General features: G+C 37.2%; 1 protein-coding gene across 2 annotated transcripts; it reads left to right on the forward strand.

Annotated features, from left to right (window-relative positions):
* Nucleotides 1–11,005: 11,005 nt before the first annotated feature.
* On the forward strand, nt 11,006–21,164 carry LOC120474769 (EF-hand and coiled-coil domain-containing protein 1). Of its 2 annotated transcripts, none has more exons than XM_039665372.2 (9): nt 11,006–11,861; nt 12,848–13,412; nt 17,289–17,395; nt 17,729–17,861; nt 17,963–18,080; nt 18,184–18,282; nt 19,772–19,841; nt 19,916–20,115; nt 20,493–21,164. In XM_039665372.2, the coding sequence occupies exons 1-8, from the start codon at nt 11,303–11,305 to the stop codon at nt 20,071–20,073; spliced, it is 1,809 nt and encodes a 602-aa protein (XP_039521306.2). In that variant the 5' UTR covers nt 11,006–11,302; the 3' UTR covers nt 20,074–20,115; nt 20,493–21,164. The 2 variants fall into 2 exon arrangements, with proteins under 2 accessions (XP_039521306.2, XP_039521305.2); XM_039665371.2 differs by having other exon boundaries at nt 11,009–11,861; nt 17,726–17,861; nt 20,493–21,163.
* The last annotated feature ends 1,823 nt before the right edge of the window (nt 21,165–22,987 follow it).

Genomic DNA, 22,987 nt, shown 5'->3' on the forward strand with positions numbered 1-22,987 from the left:
TAACTTTTGTCAGAAAACAAGAAATGTGTTCATATTCACTGCTGTTATTAGACATGATGTACAGTATTCATAAAATAAAACACTAGATGATAGGCCATCACCTGTAGATTTTAGGGGGGGGGATACATATTTTGGCAGGTCGAAAATACGGTCTGAAAAAATCTGTATCCCACTATAACTTTTGTCAGAAAACAAGAAATGTGTTCATATTCACTGCTGTTATTAGACATGATGTACAGTATTCATAAAATAAAACTCTAGATGATAGGCCATCACCTGTAGATTTTGGGGGGGGGGGGTACATATTTTGGCAGGTCGAAAATACGGTCTGAAAAAATCTGTATCCCACTATAACTTTAGTCAGGAAATAGGAAATGTGTTCATATTCACTGCTGTTATTAGACATGATGTACAGTATTCATAAAATAAAACACTAGATGATAGGCCATCACCTGTAGATTTTAGGGGGGGGGGGTACATATTTTGGCAGGTCGAAAATACGGTCTGAAAAAATCTGTATCCCACTATAACTTTAGTCAGGAAATAGGAAATGTGTTCATATTCACTGCTGTTATTAGACATGATGTACAGTATTCATAAAATAAAACACTTGATGATAGGCCATCATCGGTAAAATCGTTGTTTGCCTATGTATAAGTGCAATGCATTATTGAATGATTTTGGTAATAATTCACCATGGAAGGAGGAGGAGGGGGGGGGGGGGGTAAGAACAATTTTATATCCACGGGCTGTTTGCTTGTGAAACGATATGGTCGTCTTAGTTTTTCAGTACATTCTCGTGAGAATTGATCCATTCCGTGCATGAAGCTAGATCGTTTGCCCACAAAATAATTAGTTTTTGATGGGCCACATGATATCTGTCTTTGCTAAACCTCGTCGATAAAAAAAAACAAAACAACAACAACAGTAAAACGATGACTTAAACAATTCACGTGTTATAGTTTAATTCATCTTGGACAAAGTAATGACACACCTCCTGCTGAATGCGTGCGCGCTCCCGCGACCGGGGATACACTTCCTTTCAGGGGTAAGTACCTTGGCACGACACCGGTACCGTTGGTTTCTGTCATCACGGCAGGAAAAAACGCTGCTTCTTCCTTCTGCAGGCACCGCCCACAAGAAATCATCCGATGACGGAGGTAGCTCATGAATATGAATGAGGTCAGGCTGATGGGACTTCAGAACCTTCCAATGGCGAAGGCCTGACTTATTAATATTAATTAGGTGAAATTACGTTGCTTTGTGGTCGTCCTTGGCAAAGGCCTGGCTCATGAATATTACAGTAGTAAGATTCTGCGTAATAAGATTCGTAAATAACCTGACTTTATGTCTCTCATTAAACATATGCTCATTATTTAGTCTTTTTCTTTTGAAATATATTTTATGTAGCATGGTACCATACATTATATACCATATAATGTGAAAAAAATGAAGTAAGTGTTTAACATGGGGAAATGTAAACAATCTGAATATTTAGCCAAATCAAATGACTAGCATAAAAGGACTGTGTTGTCTAAACTAATCTCAGGTTTACTGTAATCATGTGCCATTATTGCATGTAATGCTATGAATCAGGCCACTAGGGGTCTCTCACAAATAGTCCAGTCATTTTATGAAAAGGAGTCGGAAAATTAGCAACAGAAGCAAACTCAACTGATTTTGTGTCCTGAGTAAGGGAAAAAAGCACATAAGAATCCCATTAGGGGAAGACCCAAATATAGCCTATTCATACGCATATTCATTATTTTTCTCACGTGAATAGGGGAAACATTTTAACCTCTAGATATCACCATGAAAATGAATGAGTTGATTACTTACATCAAGACAAAAAATGTATTAGAAGTTTTGTCAAGATTTTTTGTTAACATGGGCAAACAGTGCATAATCTAATTAGATATGTGCTAATTTCCATAAATACCACAACATATCTAAACATTGGGTATTACCAGGTGAAAATGTCTTGTTGAATCTTGATGGCATTTAACAGTAAAATACTTAATTTTAAGGTCTGGTAACCCATTTAGCATCAAATCATAGAGGCAGAAGTACTTTAAACTTAGAGTTTGGGGCTGGGTCCGTGGGACTGTTTCTGGGGGATGAGTCTGAGGGAAGAACAGGAGATAAGGGTAAGGCGAATGCAGAAGAAAAAAGGTAGGCTATAGGTAAAATAAATAATCTGACATTATAATGCACCTTTTGCTAATATTACCAAAAAAAAATTTGTCAAACATTTTTTGTTTGTCTTAAGTAATCAACTCAGTAATTTTCATGGTTATATCTAAAGGATAAAAATGTTAGCCTATTCACATGAGAAAAAGAACGAATAGGCGTTTGAATTGGCTATTTATGTCTTTTTCTAAACTTTTTTTTCCTTACTCGTGACATATTGAGGATGCAGAATCAGTTGACTTTGCTTCTGTTGCAGTTTGTCCTAGGTTGACCCCCAGTTTGGCTTAAAATGACTGGACTAAAACCATAGACAGTAAGACTAAAACGCACAATGGGCCCAAATCATAAATGTTTTTATAACATGAGCAAAAGTGACCTCTGGTGGATAAGGTTAGCAGAAAAATAAACCTCATACCTAGCTATATTAATATTTTAATCAATTTTATATGTCCAGTTCTCATTTTAATTTTAGTTATAGTTTTAGTGTTCTAGTATTTTTTTTTGGTTATTTTATCATCATTATGATTATTATTATTATAGCCTATTTAAAATATGTCAATATTGTTTTTGTTATTTTTTTATTTTACATAAACTTCTTCAAACATTGGACTGGTAAACTGGCTGCGTCCGAAGCTTAGCCAGCTGACTTGACTTATCTGGCAGGACAGGCCAATAGTGAGCCAGCCGTTACACACTAAAATATTTTTCGATTTTAAACGCTTTGTAGAATCCAATAAAATGATGTGGCTGGAAAAATAGTACTTCGTAAATTCAATGTTTTTTTTTTGTTTTTGTTTTTGCCACAAGAAAAAATGCTTTAAAAAAACCCCAGAAGATTTATAATATGTTCTCACTTGTTGTTCTGTAAAATATTCTACATCACTATTAACTTGTCATGTCTAACAGGAAACAATCCCTCTCAGGCATATGGGTTTCCTTTTTCAGGGAGCATAAATGAATGGGCCACTGCACACACTGATGTCTTGCTTTTACACTTGCAGATACACGTCTCTGTCAACCGTTTCCGTCTTTAGTCAGGGATTCTCAATTGTTCTTGAGAACTGGAATGTTGTGTGATTTTTTTTTTTTTTTTTTTTTTTTTTTTGAGGGGGTTGGTTGCTTGTCAATGTATCCTGGAAACTCAGAACTTGTGTCTGCAAAAGCACCGCTAGCGCCTTATGAGATATCAACGACTTCAGAAATATTTGCTCTCCAAATGAACACACGATGACTTACCGGTTCGCTGTTTTATAAAGGGTTAGGCTATTCTTTCTGGGTGACCCAAAGATCTCCACACCCAAGACAAATTCCCCTTTCAAAGTTCATGTTGACACTTCTTATGCAGTAAAGATTGTACTGGATTCCTGTTTTCACATGTGCAAATATGCATGCACACATATGCACTATACATTTAGGCTGTGTTCTTTCATGTTAACACACGCACACACACACATACACGGAAATCCTCTCTGTTAATAATTACCTGCACATGCACAATACAAATGCCTGCTTGCTGGATAATTTAACAAAAAGAAGACAGATGGGTTCCCAAACATCATTATTGGCTGTTTCTCCCCACAAGATTGTCGTAAAACTGACACATTGAAAGTCACAAACATTGGGAAACATGCAAGTTTTACTTATGAACAATTTACATGATACTGTATATGGAACATTCTTGAATTGAAATGTAACAAGCACAGTGAACGTGATTTCACCAATTCATACAACATTTATCAACATCTTTGTTGATCCTGGAACAACATTCCAATCAACCAACAGATTTGAGTCTTTTTACAGAGTTTTGTCAAGTTTAGGTTTACAACGAGTGTTCTTCTATTTACTTATTATTTCCCTTTGATTTTAGGGATAACTTATAGGGTTATGCTTAGGGGATAGCACTGTTTATCGGACAGGACTGTTGTTCCAGGATCAACAACATAATGTTGATCCAGGAACATTGTCTTTTTTGGCCGATAATTAACTTAGCTCTGAGAACTGACTTAAAACACCATAGCAACGCCCTAGCAACCACCCACACATTATTGTTATTGTTAGCTAAAGCTAACAAGAAATTATTAAAACTTAAAGGCCAACATGAAAAATGTAAAAACAAATAAAAATTGCTTTGGCATCTAACTGAAAAAAAGCGTAAGCTGAAATACTAAAATTACTAAAATTGAAATAAAGCAAAGCTAAAAAAAAATATGACAAAAGTACGGATCAAAATGACTTATACTAACAATATAGCAAAGAATTTAAGCAAGCACCAATCTAAAACTTAAAAATATAGTTTTTTTTAGTTGAGTTACACTGCTTGAGTAACTGTATTTAAATAGGGAAACCGGTGGAGGTGTTTGGTTGCTTCTCTGCTTGGCCCATATTGAATAAACTGGGCTAGTTTATTCCTATCAAAGTGTCTCGCGCAGCGCGCCAGAGTGATTGAGCGCACGCACTGAGACAACAGAGGTATGCATCAACTCGTCTTAGTAAAGGGAATGACAGTTTGAAATGAAAAACGGTGGAGTATCCCTTTAAGAAAATATATGGGACTTATTCTTTTTCTTCTATGTATTGTTTGTTGCATTTAATTGAATACAAAGTAAACAATTCAAGGTCCTTTAGGACATTTTCACTCACAAAAAAAGTTTAATTTTAACATTGTTAATAATATCATGTGGTGGAGTGGAGCACGCAACACCAAGCAACACCAAGGTCAGTTTGGTTCCCTGGGGAAATGTACTGCAAATTACTTTGGATAAAAGTTTCTGCCAAACGAATAAATGTAATCTAAACGTCTCTAATTCACACTTGAAGTTTTCCCATGTTAATTTCACTAGAGCTCAGTTGTTCCATAAAGAATGGCAGAAGTGACATCATTAAAGCCCCATTCCGTTTCTGGACTGTGGAAGCGAAGTTCCGTCGGCCATCTGCACTGCTGTCAGAGTTTTATGTCTTCCTTTGTCTCATCCTCCTCCTCTACACACACGAGCCCTGATGATTTTAACCTCCTCTAGTGAGTGTCGGGCCACACACACAACACGTCCCGCTTTTAAACGGCCCTCCGGGTCTCTTGTAAACCCGCCAGAGCTTCTGCGGCTTCAGTCTCCTGTAGGTCTTTACAGCAGGAACAATACTTGATTTAAAGGCTGGGGAATTTACTGTTCCTGCTTCAGCTATTTTGTGTGTGGCATCTGTTGTGCGCAAAGCTAAAGGTAGACAATTGCATTTAAGAGTGTTAAAGAGAAGCTGGTTCATTTGGAAGGAAGAGAGGAGAGGCTCACTAAACAGGTGGCGGAAACACATACACCATGAATAATGAAAGAAAGATTAGCGCTTCAATAGATTGTTTGCTTTAAAGTTGCCTCCATTCAGAGTTAAAAGTCACAATGAAATGAGTGGAATTAGTTTTAAAATAGCACAACAACAAACAGAGAAAGAGCCCGCAGGGCGTATAGGACTAGATGTGCTTATGAAAGTAAGCCGACCGCCAGGTAGAACATGGTCTCATAGCATTCGGACAAAATGCAATGATTGACATTTTATTGTCCTTCACCTTCCAATACTATATGAATTCACTTAACTTAGTGATTGCTACACTGTAAAAAAATATTTTCAAGATTTGTTATCACATTTTTTCTTTTGTCAAATCAACTTAAATAATTTATTTAGTTGATATAACTTATTATTTTGAGTTTCTGATGATTAAATTAATCTCCTTTATTGTATGAACTCACTTTTTCCAGTTCAATCAACTTAAAATTTTAAGGCAACCAGGTTACTTACTTTTTTAAGTTAAACCAACAATATTTTTTTTACAGTGTCTCAGGAGACGTTCAATCAGCATTAACAACAATTGTTTCTGAAACAAATCGCCCGCCCTGCCTTTAAAATCCTCATAAATGGCAGTACATCAAAACATTTTGATGGAAAAATGTCAAATCGTAATGAAAGCAATGCCACAAGTCTTTATAAATAGCTTTTTCATTTGATTTGGGGGTGAAATAGGACCCTGGTGTGTTCTTGACAGGCATTACTCATCCATATTACAGCTTTGATGTATATAATAACATACCATAATCTCAAAAATGCCATTCAGGTTCAAAAACTGCAGTCTATATTTATTGCAGAAGAAGTAAAACTGTGTATAGTCTATACTATGGTGGAACACAAACATCAATTTAGTGTTTTATAGGCTGTTGTAAACGTTGGTGTGATAAGGAATTGTGTGGAGGACTGTGTGAATATCATTTCAGTCCTTCCAGACAAATCTCTGAATTCCACATCGCAGTGGAATGCCTGCACACATATGCTTAAGTGCATCTGAAATCAAAAAGATTTGATGTCTAAATCTGATACAAATGTTATCAGCTAAATGAGCATGATGTCATGCAACTGAGATCTCTTCTCAATTGTTTAGACAGCGATGAGATTAAATAGCTTCAGCTTGGGAAAAACTTTCAGAAGAGAGTCTGAGATCCTTAAGACGAGGTGGGATCATATAAAAAATATGGGCAAAGCGTCTGTGACGTCACCCATAGACTTTAGAACAGTTTTGAGGCTGTTTATGAGGGGTATGGGCGGTGTCATCTTGGAAAATACAAAATACAAATGTTCAGAAAGGATACAGAGGTGGTATGATGTGTTGTGGCAGACGTCAAATTCCACTCGGCGCAGCTGTCAAAGTTAACCGCCCTTATTTGTCATACATTTTATATCTAAATACTATCTAAACTAACGAGTTAGAAAAAAATTCACCCCACTCGCAGTTTTCAGCCACTCGGAACCAATCGAAAAATACAATAAAAGTCCATGGGACCAACATGTAAACATATGAATTTATGTTGTGAAAACGGATATTTTAACACGAAGTCTATTGACATTTGCTCCCTTTTGGGACCTGCCCCTCGTGGATTTTCGATGTACTTCCGGGTAGGCTTCATTTTTCAGATTAGAATGTTGCCGCTTGGGTGGGATATGTTCTCTGAGGTCAAGGAAGGGTTTGATAAGGTGTTGCATGTGAGCGTTGGTGTTGGTCTTTACGTGCTCATACACTTGCATTGAGTTTGAGCCACAGAATGGACTGAACAAAAGCCAAGATCCCAAACCCACCAATAGAGCAATTACCTTCCAGAAACATGGTCTGTATCTTCTCCCTGTGGCCCTTTGACCCCTGACACCTTATTATGACAATGCCGTGGGCTCCAAAAAGCTTTCAGTTTCAAATAAGCTCCATTGAACCAAAGTAAACAAGCTTTAGAAGAGCAGCTGCCGGTTCGGACGTGAATGGCTCAATGTGATTCTCTATTGATCCGAGGAGGTTTCATTTTCCACGCACAGCATTACAATCCCATTTGGCTCTGAAAATCAGAGTAATTTGAAAAAAGATTACAGAGAATAATCTGTCAGATGAAATGACACCGATTTCATGCACCATTAGGAAGCCTATTGAGAGTATAAAATGTGAGAGTGTCTCTTGAGCCCTGGTTATTAAAGCACTCTCATCACTCATTCAGTCTGGCTTTTGAGACTGTTTTGTTTAGATTGTGCTTTGCTTATCCTGACAATTTCTTTCAATATAAAGTGTGGCAACTAAATGTTTCCTCAAATCTATTTCCAAACACTGGAGAAAAACTATGAACAGATTTGTGATATTGATGTTTTACCTGTTGACCTTAAAGGGATACTCCACCCAAAAATGCAAATTCTGTCATGATTTACTCACCCTAATGTTGTTGCAACCCTGTATGAGTTTCTTTCTTCTGCTGAAGAGGACGTTTTAAAGAACGTTTGGAACTTTGGCTCCATTGACTTCCATGGTATTTTTTTTTCTAGGCTACTATGGAAGTCAATGGAGCCAAACAACTGTTTGGTTCCAATCGTTCTTCAAAATATCTTAATTTTTTGGTGGAGTATCCCTTTAAGCAGGTGAACAGGTTTCTGGATAATCTTTAACTTGGATGTTTGCTGTTCTTAGATTGTGGGCTGAAGAAACTGGGGATTTCTTCTTTGGTTACACTTGAGCAGAAAATTCCAAAGAGCAAAGTTAATTTTCAAAACAATTAGGTCTAGGTAAGAGGTCAATGACTATTCTTGAAAACCAATATCATAATTAGTGGTTCTGTCAAAGTCAATGGATCATTAAGGGATAGTTCACCCAAAAATGAAAATTCTGCCAGTAATTACTCACCCTCATGGGTTTCCAACCCCGTAAGACCTTCGTTAATCTTCAGAACACAAATTAAGATATTTTTGATGAAATCTGATAGCTGGATCAGTTCCCCATACTAGTCCAGAGGCTTCTTAAGGAATGGAAACTTGCCGGTCTTGAAAATGTATTAAAGACATCGTTAAAATAGTCCAAGTGACTATAGTGGCTAAATCTTAACTTTATCAAACGACGAGATTTTTTGTGCGCAAAAACAAACAAAAATAACGACTTTATTCAACTATTCATTTCCTTCTCTATGGGCCTCGAGTCAGCTTACTAGTTTAACAACGTATGATCTGTTGTTGTACGTCACGCGCATCACACACATGACCAGCGTCGGCCAATAGTGAGCCTACGTGGGACGTAGATCTACGCAATCACTATGTTAACTTACTAGAGGCCCAAAAAGAAGGAAAAGGTCTTACAGGATTGTGTGAGGGTGAGTAAAAATACTGACAGAATTTTCTTTTAGGGTGAACTATCCCTTTAATTCATTCATTAAATATTATTAACATATATAATAAAACATATAAAAAACATATATATTTTTTTATTGTATAGCAACACCCAGTGCAATATATATATATATATATATATATATATATATATATATATAATGGATAATTAAATAATAAATATTATGGATAATGGATCATTTATTGTTTTTTAATCATTAATCGTTTAATTATGGAAAATATACAATTTTGCCCAAGCACTGCTCTTAATCATATACTATAATTATAGATAAGGGATAAATCATATTAATATTATTACAATATTATCATTGCTACTCATGATGATGCAAATATAAAAAACTTCAAAACACTATGGCAATTAATAAAATCATAAATAACATCATTACGTAAATGAGGCTGTGCTATATTCGCGTTGTGCCTGCAACCCCTTCAGCCGTTACTTATTCACGATACAGAACTTGCCTCGAGTATCTTATTGCTTTTATAAATGGGTTACCACACAATAAAGCTATTAAAGTTAAACAAAAATGTATTAGTGGAAATTTCATGAAGTAAAATCACTAAAAGCCTTCCTTCCGCTAGAAAAAATAGTCCCTGACCGTGAACAGCAACAACGTTCCAAAGTGTAATATGCATGAAAGCTCAAATAAACACAACATACACAGTTTTGCGCAGTGATGAAGCGGTCACAGCCGTGTTTTATCATGAATAAAGTACAGCTATTGACCAATCAGAATCAAGAATTGAAACCAATAGTTTTATAAATTTGTATATGGGTAGTGGATAAATAATGTATAATACAGTATTTGTTGATGGTGTTTGATAAGCCAGACATTAAAAAAATCCCTCAAAACACCCTAGCATCCGCTCATAATTGAGGCAGCAACTTCTGCATTGAACACACATGTAAAACACTTCACTGTTACATTAGCACCTGACAATGCGAATTTCTCACTTAAGAATTGAATGGGATGGATGGACCATTTTAGGATGAAAACAAACAAGCCTGATCAATGGCTGACAAAATGATGTCTGCTTTAAAATAGCTCTCTGGAGCCTTGACTTGTCTCATCAAGACCCGACAGAAACCATGATATCTCACATCTAGATAGACAATCTGGCGCTGTACAAAAAGATATAACATGATTCAAGCAGATTTAAGACATAACAACAAAAGTAAGACAGCGATTCACTGGTGAATAACCTTACAGAAAAAAAAAAAAAAAAACCCACCTAAAACAATGACGCTACCTTAGTGTTTGCACTCACCTTTCAACAAAAGCACTTTATTCTCTGAGTCACTATACAGAAAAAAATACAACATGACACATGACGGAATGAGCTACCAGTGTAATTGCGGGAGTATTTCCTGTGGGATGACATTATTTGTCATGAACTAGGCTATTAAGGTGAAGACAGTTATTTCCGGAGTGGTATATATCTGAGAGACACTAACAGAGGACTTTTGTATCAAGTGTCTTCAAGGGTCTTTAGTTACGGGAAGTCAACCTACTGTAAGTTCCAGTCAAGAAACAAAGGCTTGTGACTAAAGCTGGAGGCCATCTTCTGACTAACTCTTTGCATAGATAAACATTGTGATATATTGATATGTAGTAGACATATCTGTCTAGATAGATAGATAGATAGATAGATAGATAGATAGATAGATAGATAGATAGATAGATAGATAGATAGATAGATAAACAGACAGATAGATAGATAAACAGACAGATAGATCGATAGATAGATAGATAGATAGATAGATAGATAGATAGATAGATAGATAGATAGATAGATAGATAGATAGATAGATATATAGATAGATAGATAGATAGATAGATAGATAGATAGATAGATAGATAGATAAAAAAGCGTAAAAGCTTCTACACCTATGGGTGTTACCCGTTTCATTTCAGTCTTTTGTAAGTGAGTGAGTCATACTTCTAAAGTCCCTCAAAGTGATCTCTAAACTTCAATAAAACTTCCATTTAAAAGCGTCCACGTTTACCTGTATGAAGTGTCTTCAAGCTCCAGAGAAGATCACTTACTTGGTCGTGGTCCAAAAAAAAAAAAAAAATCCTCAGTCTGAAATGAGCTATGATTGGACGGATCTGAAAGCTTTCACGTGCCATGGAAACACCACACACACACACACACACACACACACCTCTGTCAACCCAAAGGGTGGAGTGGGTCGTTTGAAGACGCACACAACCACAAACCCTGAAGGAAGAGGTTGAGGAAAGCATTTGAAGTCAACCATGCATTTTAGATTCAGTTAGTCTTATGTTTAGGGGAAACGTTGGCACTGTAATGTAAAGCGTTGCCTTTTATACTCCCATCTTGTAAGCACGTGTTACATATACACATCAGTTATCTGAGGAAGGTGGACATGTAGAAACCCGGGTGTTTTGTGGATCATTGGATGTCTTCAGTCATGCAGGTTTCGCGTGTCCGCGCGGCGCGTAAAAGCGAGTGGCTCAGATGCGCTCTCGCGCACCACTTCAATCCAGATCCCTGCGTGGAAAACGAGATCGTGGTTTTGGCTACCGGCGTGGACCAGTATCTCCAGGAGGTGTTTCATCACCTGGCCTTTTACAACGGTGATGATCTCGTCTCGGATGAGGACTTCAGGAGTCTGTGTTTGATTTTGGGGATTCCCGCGAGCGCAGGGACTGAGAATGGCACCTCAGAACAACTTCCTCGTGTGCTTAACTTTAAAGAATTCCACGCGCGACTATGTGGATTTTTCTCGCTTAAAGCTCAGGAAAGACAGATTGGAGCTCGACTCCCGGTCAGTGAGGAGACCGAACACATCGAGCGCGAGATGCGACTCCGGTGTCCCCGTGTCCGGAGGAGAAAGTGCGTCAGTTTTGATCTGTCTACCGATCATCAGAACCGAAAGAGGTCAGTGAGAAGACCAGGACACTCTCAGAATCTGAATCATTCACAGACTTCTGCTGTGGAATCCACCAAAACCGCAGGTACAACTTACTTACACACACACACACACACACACACACACACACACACACACACACACACACACACACACACACACACACACACACACACACACACACACACACACACACACACACACTCATTTTTCCATCCAAAAACTCAAGCCTTAGGGGACATTTTTAGTCTTATTAATTAATGAAGATTTATTTACGGGAGGTTAAGGAGTGTAATGTCTGTGCCTTCCAGAAATTGGATGTTAATTACATGTTAAATGTAATGTTATATAAACAAACGTATTACTTCTTCCACAAAAATATTAATCAGCTGTTTTCAGTATTGATAATACTAAGAAATGTTTCTTGAGCAGCAAATCAGCATATCGGATCATGTGACACTGAAGACTGGAATAATCATGCTGAAAAAACAGCTTTGGACCACAGGAATAAATTATTTACACACAATATTACTGTTTACTTATTTTATCTATTTTTAATCAAATAGATGATGCAGCCTTGGTGAACACCCTTCATAAAGGATTAAATCTGAAAATGCTTTAAACAAGCAGAAAATGGATAAGAATATACCAATAAATATTTTATTTAACATTTATTTACTAACTTGTATTTGCACTGATTAATAAATAATGTATACTTTCTCTGAATTAATTTCAAAGCAAAAAGAAAATGTAGTAATTTTACTGAAGGTCTAATTTTTTAATGTGTATTGTAGTGTCTGCTATTACTGTAACTCAGAGAACCTGACTATTTTTATTTAAAGAAACAAGTATTTTTTTTTATTGATAGGTTTAATAATAGTAACATAAAAGAAAAGAAAAATATTTGAAATAAAATTAAAGGCATCATGTATATGATTTTACACATCTAATAACAATATTTGATTTTTATTGTATCACATTTATTAAGAAAAACCTTATAGCTACCTTATGTGTTTTCAAATGATACATTTGGTCAGAACTGAAGATGTATTTGTACTATATGCATTGCAGTGGATGTTACCCCTCAGAGGAGATGGCAGGACCAGCTAGAGTTGGAGAACGCCAGTCTGAGGGAGCTGGTGGAGGACTTGCGTTCAGCCCTGCAGAGCAGCGACGCGCGGTGCATGGCACTGGAGGTGGCGTTACGCCGGAAAGACGTGCCGCCCCAACACACTGCTGGTGGAACCCCGGAGAGACAAGACTGCAGCGCTGGGGGCAAAGCAAACTCACGTCAGTCCAAACACATGGAATGGGACACCCGAAGAAGCACTAAAGACCTCCTGCGAGAGCTGGAGCTGATCCGTGCTTCGCGTGATGGACAGCTGGAGGAAGCCATGAGGTTTAACCAGAGGTTAGAGGAAGAGCTGATGGCAGCTTATGGAGAGCTCAGCAGGATGCAGGAGACTGTGGACACCATCAGGACTGAGAACGCACGGATTAAGAAGAGGACAGAAGAGGTCAGAGGGTCACTGGCCGCAGGGCTGGAGGGTGTGAAAGCTTTACAAGACCAGGCCAAACGAGCTGACCTGCTCCGAGAACGAGTCCAGAGTCTGGAGAACCAGCTGGAGAAGTTCAGGTACTTCTCACTTTTATTCATCAAATGCTACAATAGTTCAAAAGTTTGGAGTCAGTAATAAATAATTTAATACTTTTATTCAGCAAGGATGCATTCAATTGAGCAAAAGTGACAGTAAAGAGATTTATAACTGCTAATGCTGTTCATTATAGAATCCTGAAAACAAAGAATCACGGTTTCCACAAACTTATTAAGCAGCACAACTATTTTCAACAATGATAACAATCGGAAATGTTTCTTGAGCAGCAAATCAGCATATTAGAATGAAATGAGTTCTGAAGGATCATGTGATATTGAAGACTGGAGTAATGATGCTGAAAATTCAGCTTTGCATCACAGAAATAAATTAAATCATTTTTTTAAATAATAATAGTCTTTCATAATATTACAGTTTTTTTACAGTGTATATAATCCAATATTGCAGCCATAATGAATATGAATGTATTCAAAATATTTTCAAATATTTCAAACGGTACTGTCTGAGAATTATTAAAGGTATACTGTAGTTCACCCAAGAATGAAAATTCAGTTTTTGTCCATAAAAGTCAGTGGGGTCCAACATAACACTGGAATCCATTTGACTTTCATTGTATTGATTTAAAAAAAAAAAAAGTTTTTCAAAATATCTTCTTTTGTGTTCCACAGAATATAGAAATGCATACAGGTTTGAAAAGACACTTAATTTTTTCATAAAATGATTTTGTTTAATATTTCCGTTCATATAGGAATTATCAATAGTGTAAAATTAATTAAAAGTATCAAAATTATACGATTATTCTGAACCAGTTCTTTTCAAGACCGAGTTGCATATAAAGTTCTGTCACTAAACTCTATCGCAGGCTGGTCCAAGGAATAGTTCACTTTTAAAAAAACTTTTGCAGATAATTTACCTATCCAAGATGTCATTCTTTCTTCAGTCGAAAAGAAATTAAGTTTTTTGATGAAAATATTCCAGGATTTTTCTCCATATAATGCACTTCAGTGGTAACCAAACGGTTCAAGGTCCAAAAGACAATGCAAATGCAAATGTTTCAATGCAAACTGCGCTTTTAACGTTTTCAGACGATGAATAAGAGTCTTATCAAGCGAAACGATCGCTCATATAATAAATAAATAACAAAGTTTAAGTTTTATAAGCTCAAATGGTCGCCTTGCTCTGTTCTGTGATGCGCGTACGTGACTCTCCTGTTCGAACTCGTTCATCAAAATAAACAAATCTTTTTTCATGTCATTTGGTTTATTCAACGAACGAAATGCACCAAATTGACTCAGAAAAAGATTCGTTTTGGGCTACATATTAAGGCCTGTTTATGCGTGTTTTCACCCGGAAAGCTCTAAAGAAATCAGTCACCCTATTGTACGAAGTTAAACTGAAAGAGCGAGTGTTCACAGACCAGAATGAACGAGTTCACAGTAACGTTCATCAGGCAGTAATACAGTACGTTCAGTTCATGTTCATGAAAGAGTTGATAAACAATCGTTCAATGAACACCTTTAGACACAACACTGGCCACGGGTAATTCATTGTACAGCAGAAGCATGTCTTGTTCATGTATTGGCAGTAGCTAGCAAGTCCCGTGCAAGCAGCAGTGTAGCAGATCTATTCCGCCAAGACCAAACATATCAAAACTGTCACACCCATTACTGTGCCAAACACAGGTGTCGTGACAGAAATACTTTTCTAAGACCCAGAGCAGACCACAAAGGCGTTCCCAGACAAGAAACCATAATCAACACTAAATCTTGCATAACTGGAAGATTTGTACACTCTCAGAAAAAAAGGTACAAAAGCTGTCTCTGGGGCTGTACCTTTTAAAAAGGTACACTTTTGTACCCAAAGGCTGCATATTGGTACCTTAGTGGTACATATTAGCACCTAAAATGTACATATTAACACCTAAAATGTACATATTAGTACCTAAAATGTACATATTAGCACCTAAAATATACATATTAGCACCTAAAATATACATATTAGGACCTAAATAGACATATTAGCTCCTGAAATGTACAAATTAACACTAAAAATGTACATATTAGCACCTAAAATGCACATATTAGCACCTAAAATGCACATATTAGCACCTAAAATGTACTTATTGGCACCTAAAATGTACATATTAGCACCTGAAATGTACATAATAGCACCTGAAATGTACATATCAGTACCTAAAATGTACTTATTGGCACCTAAAATGTACATATTAGCACCTGAAATGTACATAATAGCACCTGAAATGTACATATCAGTACCTAAAATGTACTTATTGGCACCTAAAATGTACATATTAGCACCTGAAATGTACATAATAGCACCTGAAATGTACATATCAGTTCCTAAAATGTACTTATTGGCACCTAAAATGTACATATTAGCACCTAGAATGGACACAAGTTTACCTTTTGAAAAGGTACAGCCCCAGTGACAGCTTTTGTACCTTTTTTTCTGAGAGTGTACAGTACCTGCACTGATGCTCCAGAGTGGATTCTGGCTTGAGTTGGTGTTGGTGAGTCAAGGAACCGGGGTTGGTTATGACACAGATGGATTATTAAGGAGTAGCATTGAGGGCATGTCGCAGGCATGCTTGATTTTCCCTTGACAGATGTTAATGACTTGCCTTAATAACACAGGATGGCACAGTTTCCTGAAAACACTTATTAGTCATTTGCTTTTAAGTGTGAGTATTACAGCAAGTCACTCAAAGCTGCTATTACAGCATCTAACTCTACATATCGTATTATATCCTGTGGGGAAGGATATAAGGTAGGCCTGCGTCCAGACACGCGTTTAAGCAGGTATGTTGGACAGACAGAGATCAAAGATGTCTATGGTCAGTGATTTTTACAGTGCCGTCTCATTTGTCTCTTGCATCTATCAACATAATGCAAAGACCTGAGGAAAGCTGTAAAGTACAGAGAAATTTTATATGAAGTATTGTGTGGCTTTAAGTCCACATCTATTAGTATATGTTAATGTACACTTCTACAAGCTAAAAATGATAAATATGTTGAAAAAACATTTTTATAAACGACTTTTTAAAAGACAAAGACTTTTTTTTGTGCGTTGGGTTTTCATATTAAATGAACTTAATGCACAAACAATTCCAAAAATAAATTTAGTTGATAATAACCATAAGAAATATAACAGTGAAAAAAAAACCTAATTAATTTAATCTAATTTATATGATTTTGCATTTCTAAAAACATTTTAAATATATCGTATTACACGTATTACAAAAATACAAGTATAATATGCTAAATAAAAAGGTATAAATAGTGAACTATAAGAAAAAATTTAAACAAAATGATAAATTTGTCATTTTTTTAATTTCAGTGCCAAATGTGTCACCAACAGAATAAAATAAAAAAATAAAAAAAAACTATTAATGGTAGTTTTTACACAGGTTTCCTGAATTCTCCTCGGTCTCTGTCTGCAATTGAGTATGAATTAGAGATTACAAACCAAAAACTAGTGCTAACAACTGTAGGAAGTTTCAGTATAATCAACTAATATATTCTAAGAACCATTTCCAGCATGCATGGCCAAATGCCGGTGTTAAAACTTTAGCTCATATTAACCTTGCAATCAATCAAGTAGATGGCTGGCTTTCAGTACTCTTTGCAGATTAATATCTGGGTTAATATTTCATTATTTGCATCACAGAGCGGTGATGTAATGCTCATTCCTCACCTGGAAAAGCAGGTTGAAACCTGCCAGGTTCCTCAACAGAAAATCCACACGGTCTGCACATGCATCTGCAGCACAAGAAACTCTTTCAGTCATGTGATCTTCAACATTTTGATTCCAAAGATCTTGACTCACCTGCACAGATGGTTATTTGATCATGTTTACAGTGCTTTATGACTTGTTCTCAGGGCCCAGTGCACGTGCACAGAGCTGAACATGAACAGAACCGAAACACAAGTTGAACCGTGTAGGTCTGGATTTCCCTCCTTCCATGATGATGCCCTCATCAGAAGAGGTAAGGAGGTCAAAAACCAGTCATAAACAAGTCAAATTCTCATTCTTAAAAAATGACATTTTCTTTGTTAACTTAGGCATGCAACTCAATATCTGTGGCTATGTTCAGAATGGGATACTAGCACACTGTGTAGTGTTTAAAAAAAATGCATTGTTGTGATGTGACATCATCACTTGCATGTTTACATCACTATCATCTTGGAAACAAATGCAAAAATAATTGTATTAGATCATTTAAGGGATCTAGTTTAAATTCTGTCATTCAAAAATTATTTTTTGGGGTGAACTATCTGTTTAAAGGCAGTAGTGGTCATGTGATGTCTCTGTGCAGAAGATGGCCTGCAGAGGTCAGTAGAGGGTCGGGCAGCATCAGATGAGGAAGAGGAGGAGAGAGGCATGGATGAAGGACAGTGCTGCCACCTGGAGGTCAAACGGTTGATTAACAGATTACACAGCTGTGCTAAAGGGTAAAGAGAGCCTAAATATCAAACAAAACAAGCCTAGGATTTCCTTTTTGTGCTTTTTGGCCACAACACATGCATTAATCGGACATATTCTCCGTCTACAGGTGTCAGAAAGTGGCTATCTGTCACTGGCTTGTCTCTCAGAGCTCCACTCGCAGCAAAGAAACTAAAGGATGTGTGTGGGTTCCTCAAGCGGGGGAGAGGGGAAATGAAGCAGTGGAGGTGAGAGTTGAAGCAGAAACTATGATCATGTGTTTGCAGAATTGTAATCCACCACATCTTCTCTAATTAAATGAACCCTTGCCTTCTCTGTCACGGCCCGCAGATGAAGCAGAAAGAGGCGGACAGCTTGAGAGCTCATACTTCACTGCTGGAGGAGAGACTGACTGATGCGCTCACTTTACTGCTGCAGATTCCACATAAAGTGAGAATTAGATTCAATGATAGGGCCTGGTTTCACTGACAGGGCTTAGATTAAGCCAGGTCATTTAGGACATTAAAGAGTAGTTCACTTTTAAAAAAAAACTTTTGGTGAAAATTTACTCACCCCCATGTCATCCAAGATGTCCATGTCTTTCTTTCTTCAGTCGAAAAGAAATTAAGGTTTTTGATTAAAACATTCCAGGATTTTTCTCCATATAATGGACTTTACTGGTAACCAAACGGTTCAAGGTCCAAAAGACACTTTCAGTGCAAACTGCAAACTGTTCAAATGGCTTTAAACGATTCCAGACAATGAATGAGGGTCTTATCAAGCGAAACGATCGCTCATTTAAAAAACAAAACAAAACAAAGTTTAAGTTTTATAAGCACAAATGGTCGCCTTGCTCTGTTCTGTGATGCGGTTCGTGAGTGACTCTCCTGTTCGAACTTTTCCCGAGTCAGTTCGTTCATTTCGTTCGTCGAATGAACCAAATGACACGAAAAAAGATTTGTTCATTTTGATGAACGAGTTCAAACAGGATAGTCACAAACGTGCGTCACAGAACAGAGCAAGGCGAGCATAGTTCACCAAAAGCAAATCAATTATAACGCCAGACCATCGATGTAAATATCTGTTAAGAGAATAATGTTAAAAATCAAACTACTTTATGAAAGCAATACATTTACAGGAACTAGTTTCTCAGCAGCGGCGGAATTTTACTTTGCTCCTTCGCCGAAAAGTAAACACAGAACCGAAGCGCACGTAACTACATATCCCTCCGCCGCTCCTGTAGTAGACTGTGCTAATAAATACAGAGGGAACAAAGTATATATTGCAATGTAATGGAAGGGTAGTTTGATATTTAACATTATTTTCTCAACAGACATTTACATCGATAGTCTGGCGTTATAATTTATTTGCTTTTGGTGAACTGTGGAGTGGGTAAAACAGTTATTAATGGCAGGCTAGCAGTTACCTTTAGCCTAGCACCGGCGAACTATGCAACTGGAACGACTGGATGAACATTTTTGAAAAGTGTCTCCACTGATAAATAACACTAAGGCTCACTTGGAAATGGGGCCCGATGTCCGATTTCGGACGCAACCTTAGACACTTAAAAATTAAGTTGAGACCTGGTTAATATTACTTACTGTTCATTCATCAAACCGGAAATGGAAGGTCAGGTAGAGTCACCTGTATCTATATAAAGCGCTTTAAACAATACAGATTGTTTCAAAACAGCTTTACAGTGATAGTCAAGTCATGCACATTGCACTGTGGGATATATTGTTCCTTTTTAGTGCACTTTGTTTACATTTTTTTTTAAATGTAGTGCTCTTTATTCTATGCATAAAGAAAATGCTAGACTGTATGAATCCCCTTGAATAGCCAGTGCTAAATTGCACAGTAGAGTAGCATTGATTAGTCCACTCTGCCACCTAGCGATTAAGTTACGTAATGAAAACTTTTATATTCTGACCCCTGATAGAGAGTCTCTCGGCGGATTTTGGGGAAAATACTGATCAACACACTAGATCTGTGTAGCAGAAAAAGTCACGGTAAGCTCTGCCTAGTGTTTCATTTTCTTTCTTTTATCCAAAAGCGCTGGATAAACTCCCATCTTGTCCTTCAGACTGCACTCCAGTGTTCCAGGTCGTGGACACACTCTGCCAGCAGCTCCTCTCCAGTGAGCTCCTGGATGGAGGAGAGGGGGAGGTCTGCAGCGGGTCACGACCTTCTATGACCTCAGCTCACCCAAACACGTCCAACCCCCTTCTGATGTCCTGCTGAGAGCTCACAGATGTCCCGCCTAGGAGGACACTTTCTATCAGGGTACAAATTTTTTATTACATCATTTATCATTTTTAAACTATATTCGTGTATTTTCAAATCGTGGTAACAGGGTTGTTACGCGTCATATCAAATGTCATAAAATAAAATAATAAAAGAAAAATTTAGTTTGACCTCTTAAAGTGGACAAACATAATTTTCTCACCTTCTTCCACTTATTTAATTATAATTAAATTGAATTTAAAAGTTTCTAGTCCCATTTTGTACCCTATTTGTGGAAAGTGTCACCCTGAAATCATAAATGAAGTTTTATGGAATATTGCAATGTTTATTGTAAATTATTTATCTCAGCACTTCATTTTTTTCATGTATGTGTGCTTGTAATCTTTCATCAATATAACTTCCCCTCCCTCTTTCAGTGACTTCTCTTTTCTGATGATGTGTTCACTGGAGCAAGGACGGAGCAACCCGTCACTCATATGGGATCCACCAATAGCAAACCACAACCATCCAATCAATTTCCAATGGGCCAAAAGAAGTCCCGCCCTAATTTTTTTGTTATTGAAGGCGGTTAACTCGGATATACGGCACAATATGGAAGAAAAGACTATGGCAAACTCTGATTCATGCCGACTTTAACCTATTCTTCCTCAAACGCATATTTCACAGTCTCCTGAAATCTTTCCAAGCGTTTACCATTGTTACGTGCACGACATGAATAGGCCATTATAAGACGCTTTTGAGTTGTGCGTTACTGTACTTTCTCTGCAAAGCACTTAATCTGTGTGAGAAACATTATGCTCTCATATGACCCTCTTATAAAACAATTTTGAACAATTATATTTATGCTACGAAATAATATCAGTTAAATTTGATCAAATAAAAAAATGCAACTTTTTTAAAGAGAACAATTTTTTTGTGTCAGTGACATCTGACTGTCACATGATGTCATTACCCGCTGCTCGTTATGGAACAAGCTCATGAGAGCTTCACACATTTGACTAGTTCTTAATTAGACAGTAAAAAACATGCGACCTGGTTTGATATTTTATTATCTAACGCAATGACTTTTAAGAGGTACTTAAATGCTTCTTGGTCAAAGTATTTAATAGAAATAAGCGTATATTCCTGCTACTGTATAGATCTTTTGTTTTGTGTTGTGAAGGCCAGATTACAAAGAGCCTCAGTGTGTGAGTTTGTCTCCGAGTGCGTCAGGCACATTGTGTTCTGAACCAATCTCTCAAACAACATTCAATCTTAAACTACAAAAGCATTTAGACTCCTGAAATCGTTTTCTAGAAAGCTCTTGAAGCTTCCTCCTCCATCCAGACAAGCCTTGGCCTCGTTCTATAGCCTGTCCCCTCTTATCCGTGTCAATCCCTATTATTCCTATGCCAATCCCACTGAGCCGCTCTCATGCTGGAGCCAGATCTGCTGAGTTATGCGATGGAGGGTTTGTCTTCCTCTGTGTTGTGTTTGATAAGGAGGGAACATTGTCTCAGGAAACTCTGATAGAAGAGGAGCAACATTGTGATTCACGGCAGAAAGTGACAAATGCAAGGTCACTGGATTCGACGTCGACTGGGACATTTCAACCGTTCACTTATCAGACATTTATCATCTGGAAAAAAATGTTTTTGAGCACCAAATCAAATTGACACTACTGTTCAAAACTATGCATGGGGCAGGGCCCCGAAATGGCACGAAGACAGAAAAGCACAGGGCAGTCGTACGAAATAATATAATCTTTTATTTCCAGCAATTTACAAGTACCTCTATTAAGTCCACTTGACTGATGGGGAAGAAATCATAGGATTGGGAAAACCAGATACCATTACTAGTACACTCTTGGATAACCTGGTAAGTTTGCTCTGGTCTTGCTTGAAGGGGCTGGGATCTGACTCTCAAGCTTAGTTTAACTCAGGGAAGGTTATGTTTTCTTGTAGAAAGCTATATTAGGTCAATAAGAGAGGGAATAGTACATGTGACAGATTAGACAACCCTCAAGCAAATATTAATGCACTAAATCTCATGGCTTTGCTTTGGATGAGTGACCACCAATACATCTGCCCTGGAAGAACACAAACGGATGGGATGATTTGTGTACACAAATCAAATGAATACATTATGAAAATGTAACATGAATTAAAAAAGCTCATATACAAAATAACAAACAAATCAGAAGACCTATAAAACCTACGTGTTGAGCCTTGCTTGTGATTTGTTAAGGCATATTACGCTCAATCACCGAACCAGATCGAGTGTGAGGTTTTGCTGGATATTAGGCACCAAACTTTGATATATTTGTTAAAGTTTACCAAAAAAAAAAAAAAAATTACTGATAAAATGTACAGTAAACATCTCTACTGGTCCAATGCAAAGAAAAAATGCAACAAAATGAAAAATAAACATTTATAGAATAAATATATTATTTACAAATAGCTTTGTCACATCTATAGAAATAAATAAACAAAGCCTCCCGTCCCCTGAAGAAATATTCACAACTATAGAGAGCTGTCATGGTACAATGGCAGCACCGGATCAGTCGCACAAAAATGTTTGTGATGTTTGAATGCGTATTATAAACATGTGACACGTTTTGCAGCTGCATGCTCTCCCTGCACAAGCGCGACCTCTTGTGGCAACTTATGACATTACAGTACATCTTGTGCACAGTGATCTATTAAAAAACACTATAATTCGCCCTTGCGAAGTTAAAAACAGACATTTGTGAAACAAACTGACAAGTTACAGTTAAAACCAAAACGGATACGTTCAAGATATCGTTACTTACAACGTATTTTTTAATGTTACGACGTCGTCCCAATCCATTTTGCTGACGATGTGCGCGAACTGGTGAGATTTAGCAGCAAATGGAGCGATGTCAACTTTCCACACAGCCCTTTAGCGATGG

Source organism: Pimephales promelas, chromosome 21 (assembly GCF_988280905.1).
Source record: "Pimephales promelas chromosome 21, fPimPro1.hap1.1, whole genome shotgun sequence".
NCBI classification, from domain to species: Eukaryota; Metazoa; Chordata; class Actinopteri; order Cypriniformes; family Leuciscidae; genus Pimephales; species Pimephales promelas.

What these genes read in the sequence shown, in the direction of transcription:
- LOC120474769 (XM_039665371.2), top strand. Translation starts at nt 11,303, where the DNA reads ATGTCTTCAGTCATGCAGGTTTCGCGTGTCCGCGCGGCGCGTAAAAGC. An exon ending in TGATGCCCTCATCAGAAGAG is followed by an intron (nt 17,396 to 17,725) that starts GTAAGGAGGTCA and finishes GTCTCTGTGCAG; the next exon opens with AAGATGGCCTGCAGAGGTCA. An exon ending in GTGTAGCAGAAAAAGTCACG is followed by an intron (nt 19,842 to 19,915) that starts GTAAGCTCTGCC and finishes CTTGTCCTTCAG; the next exon opens with ACTGCACTCCAGTGTTCCAG.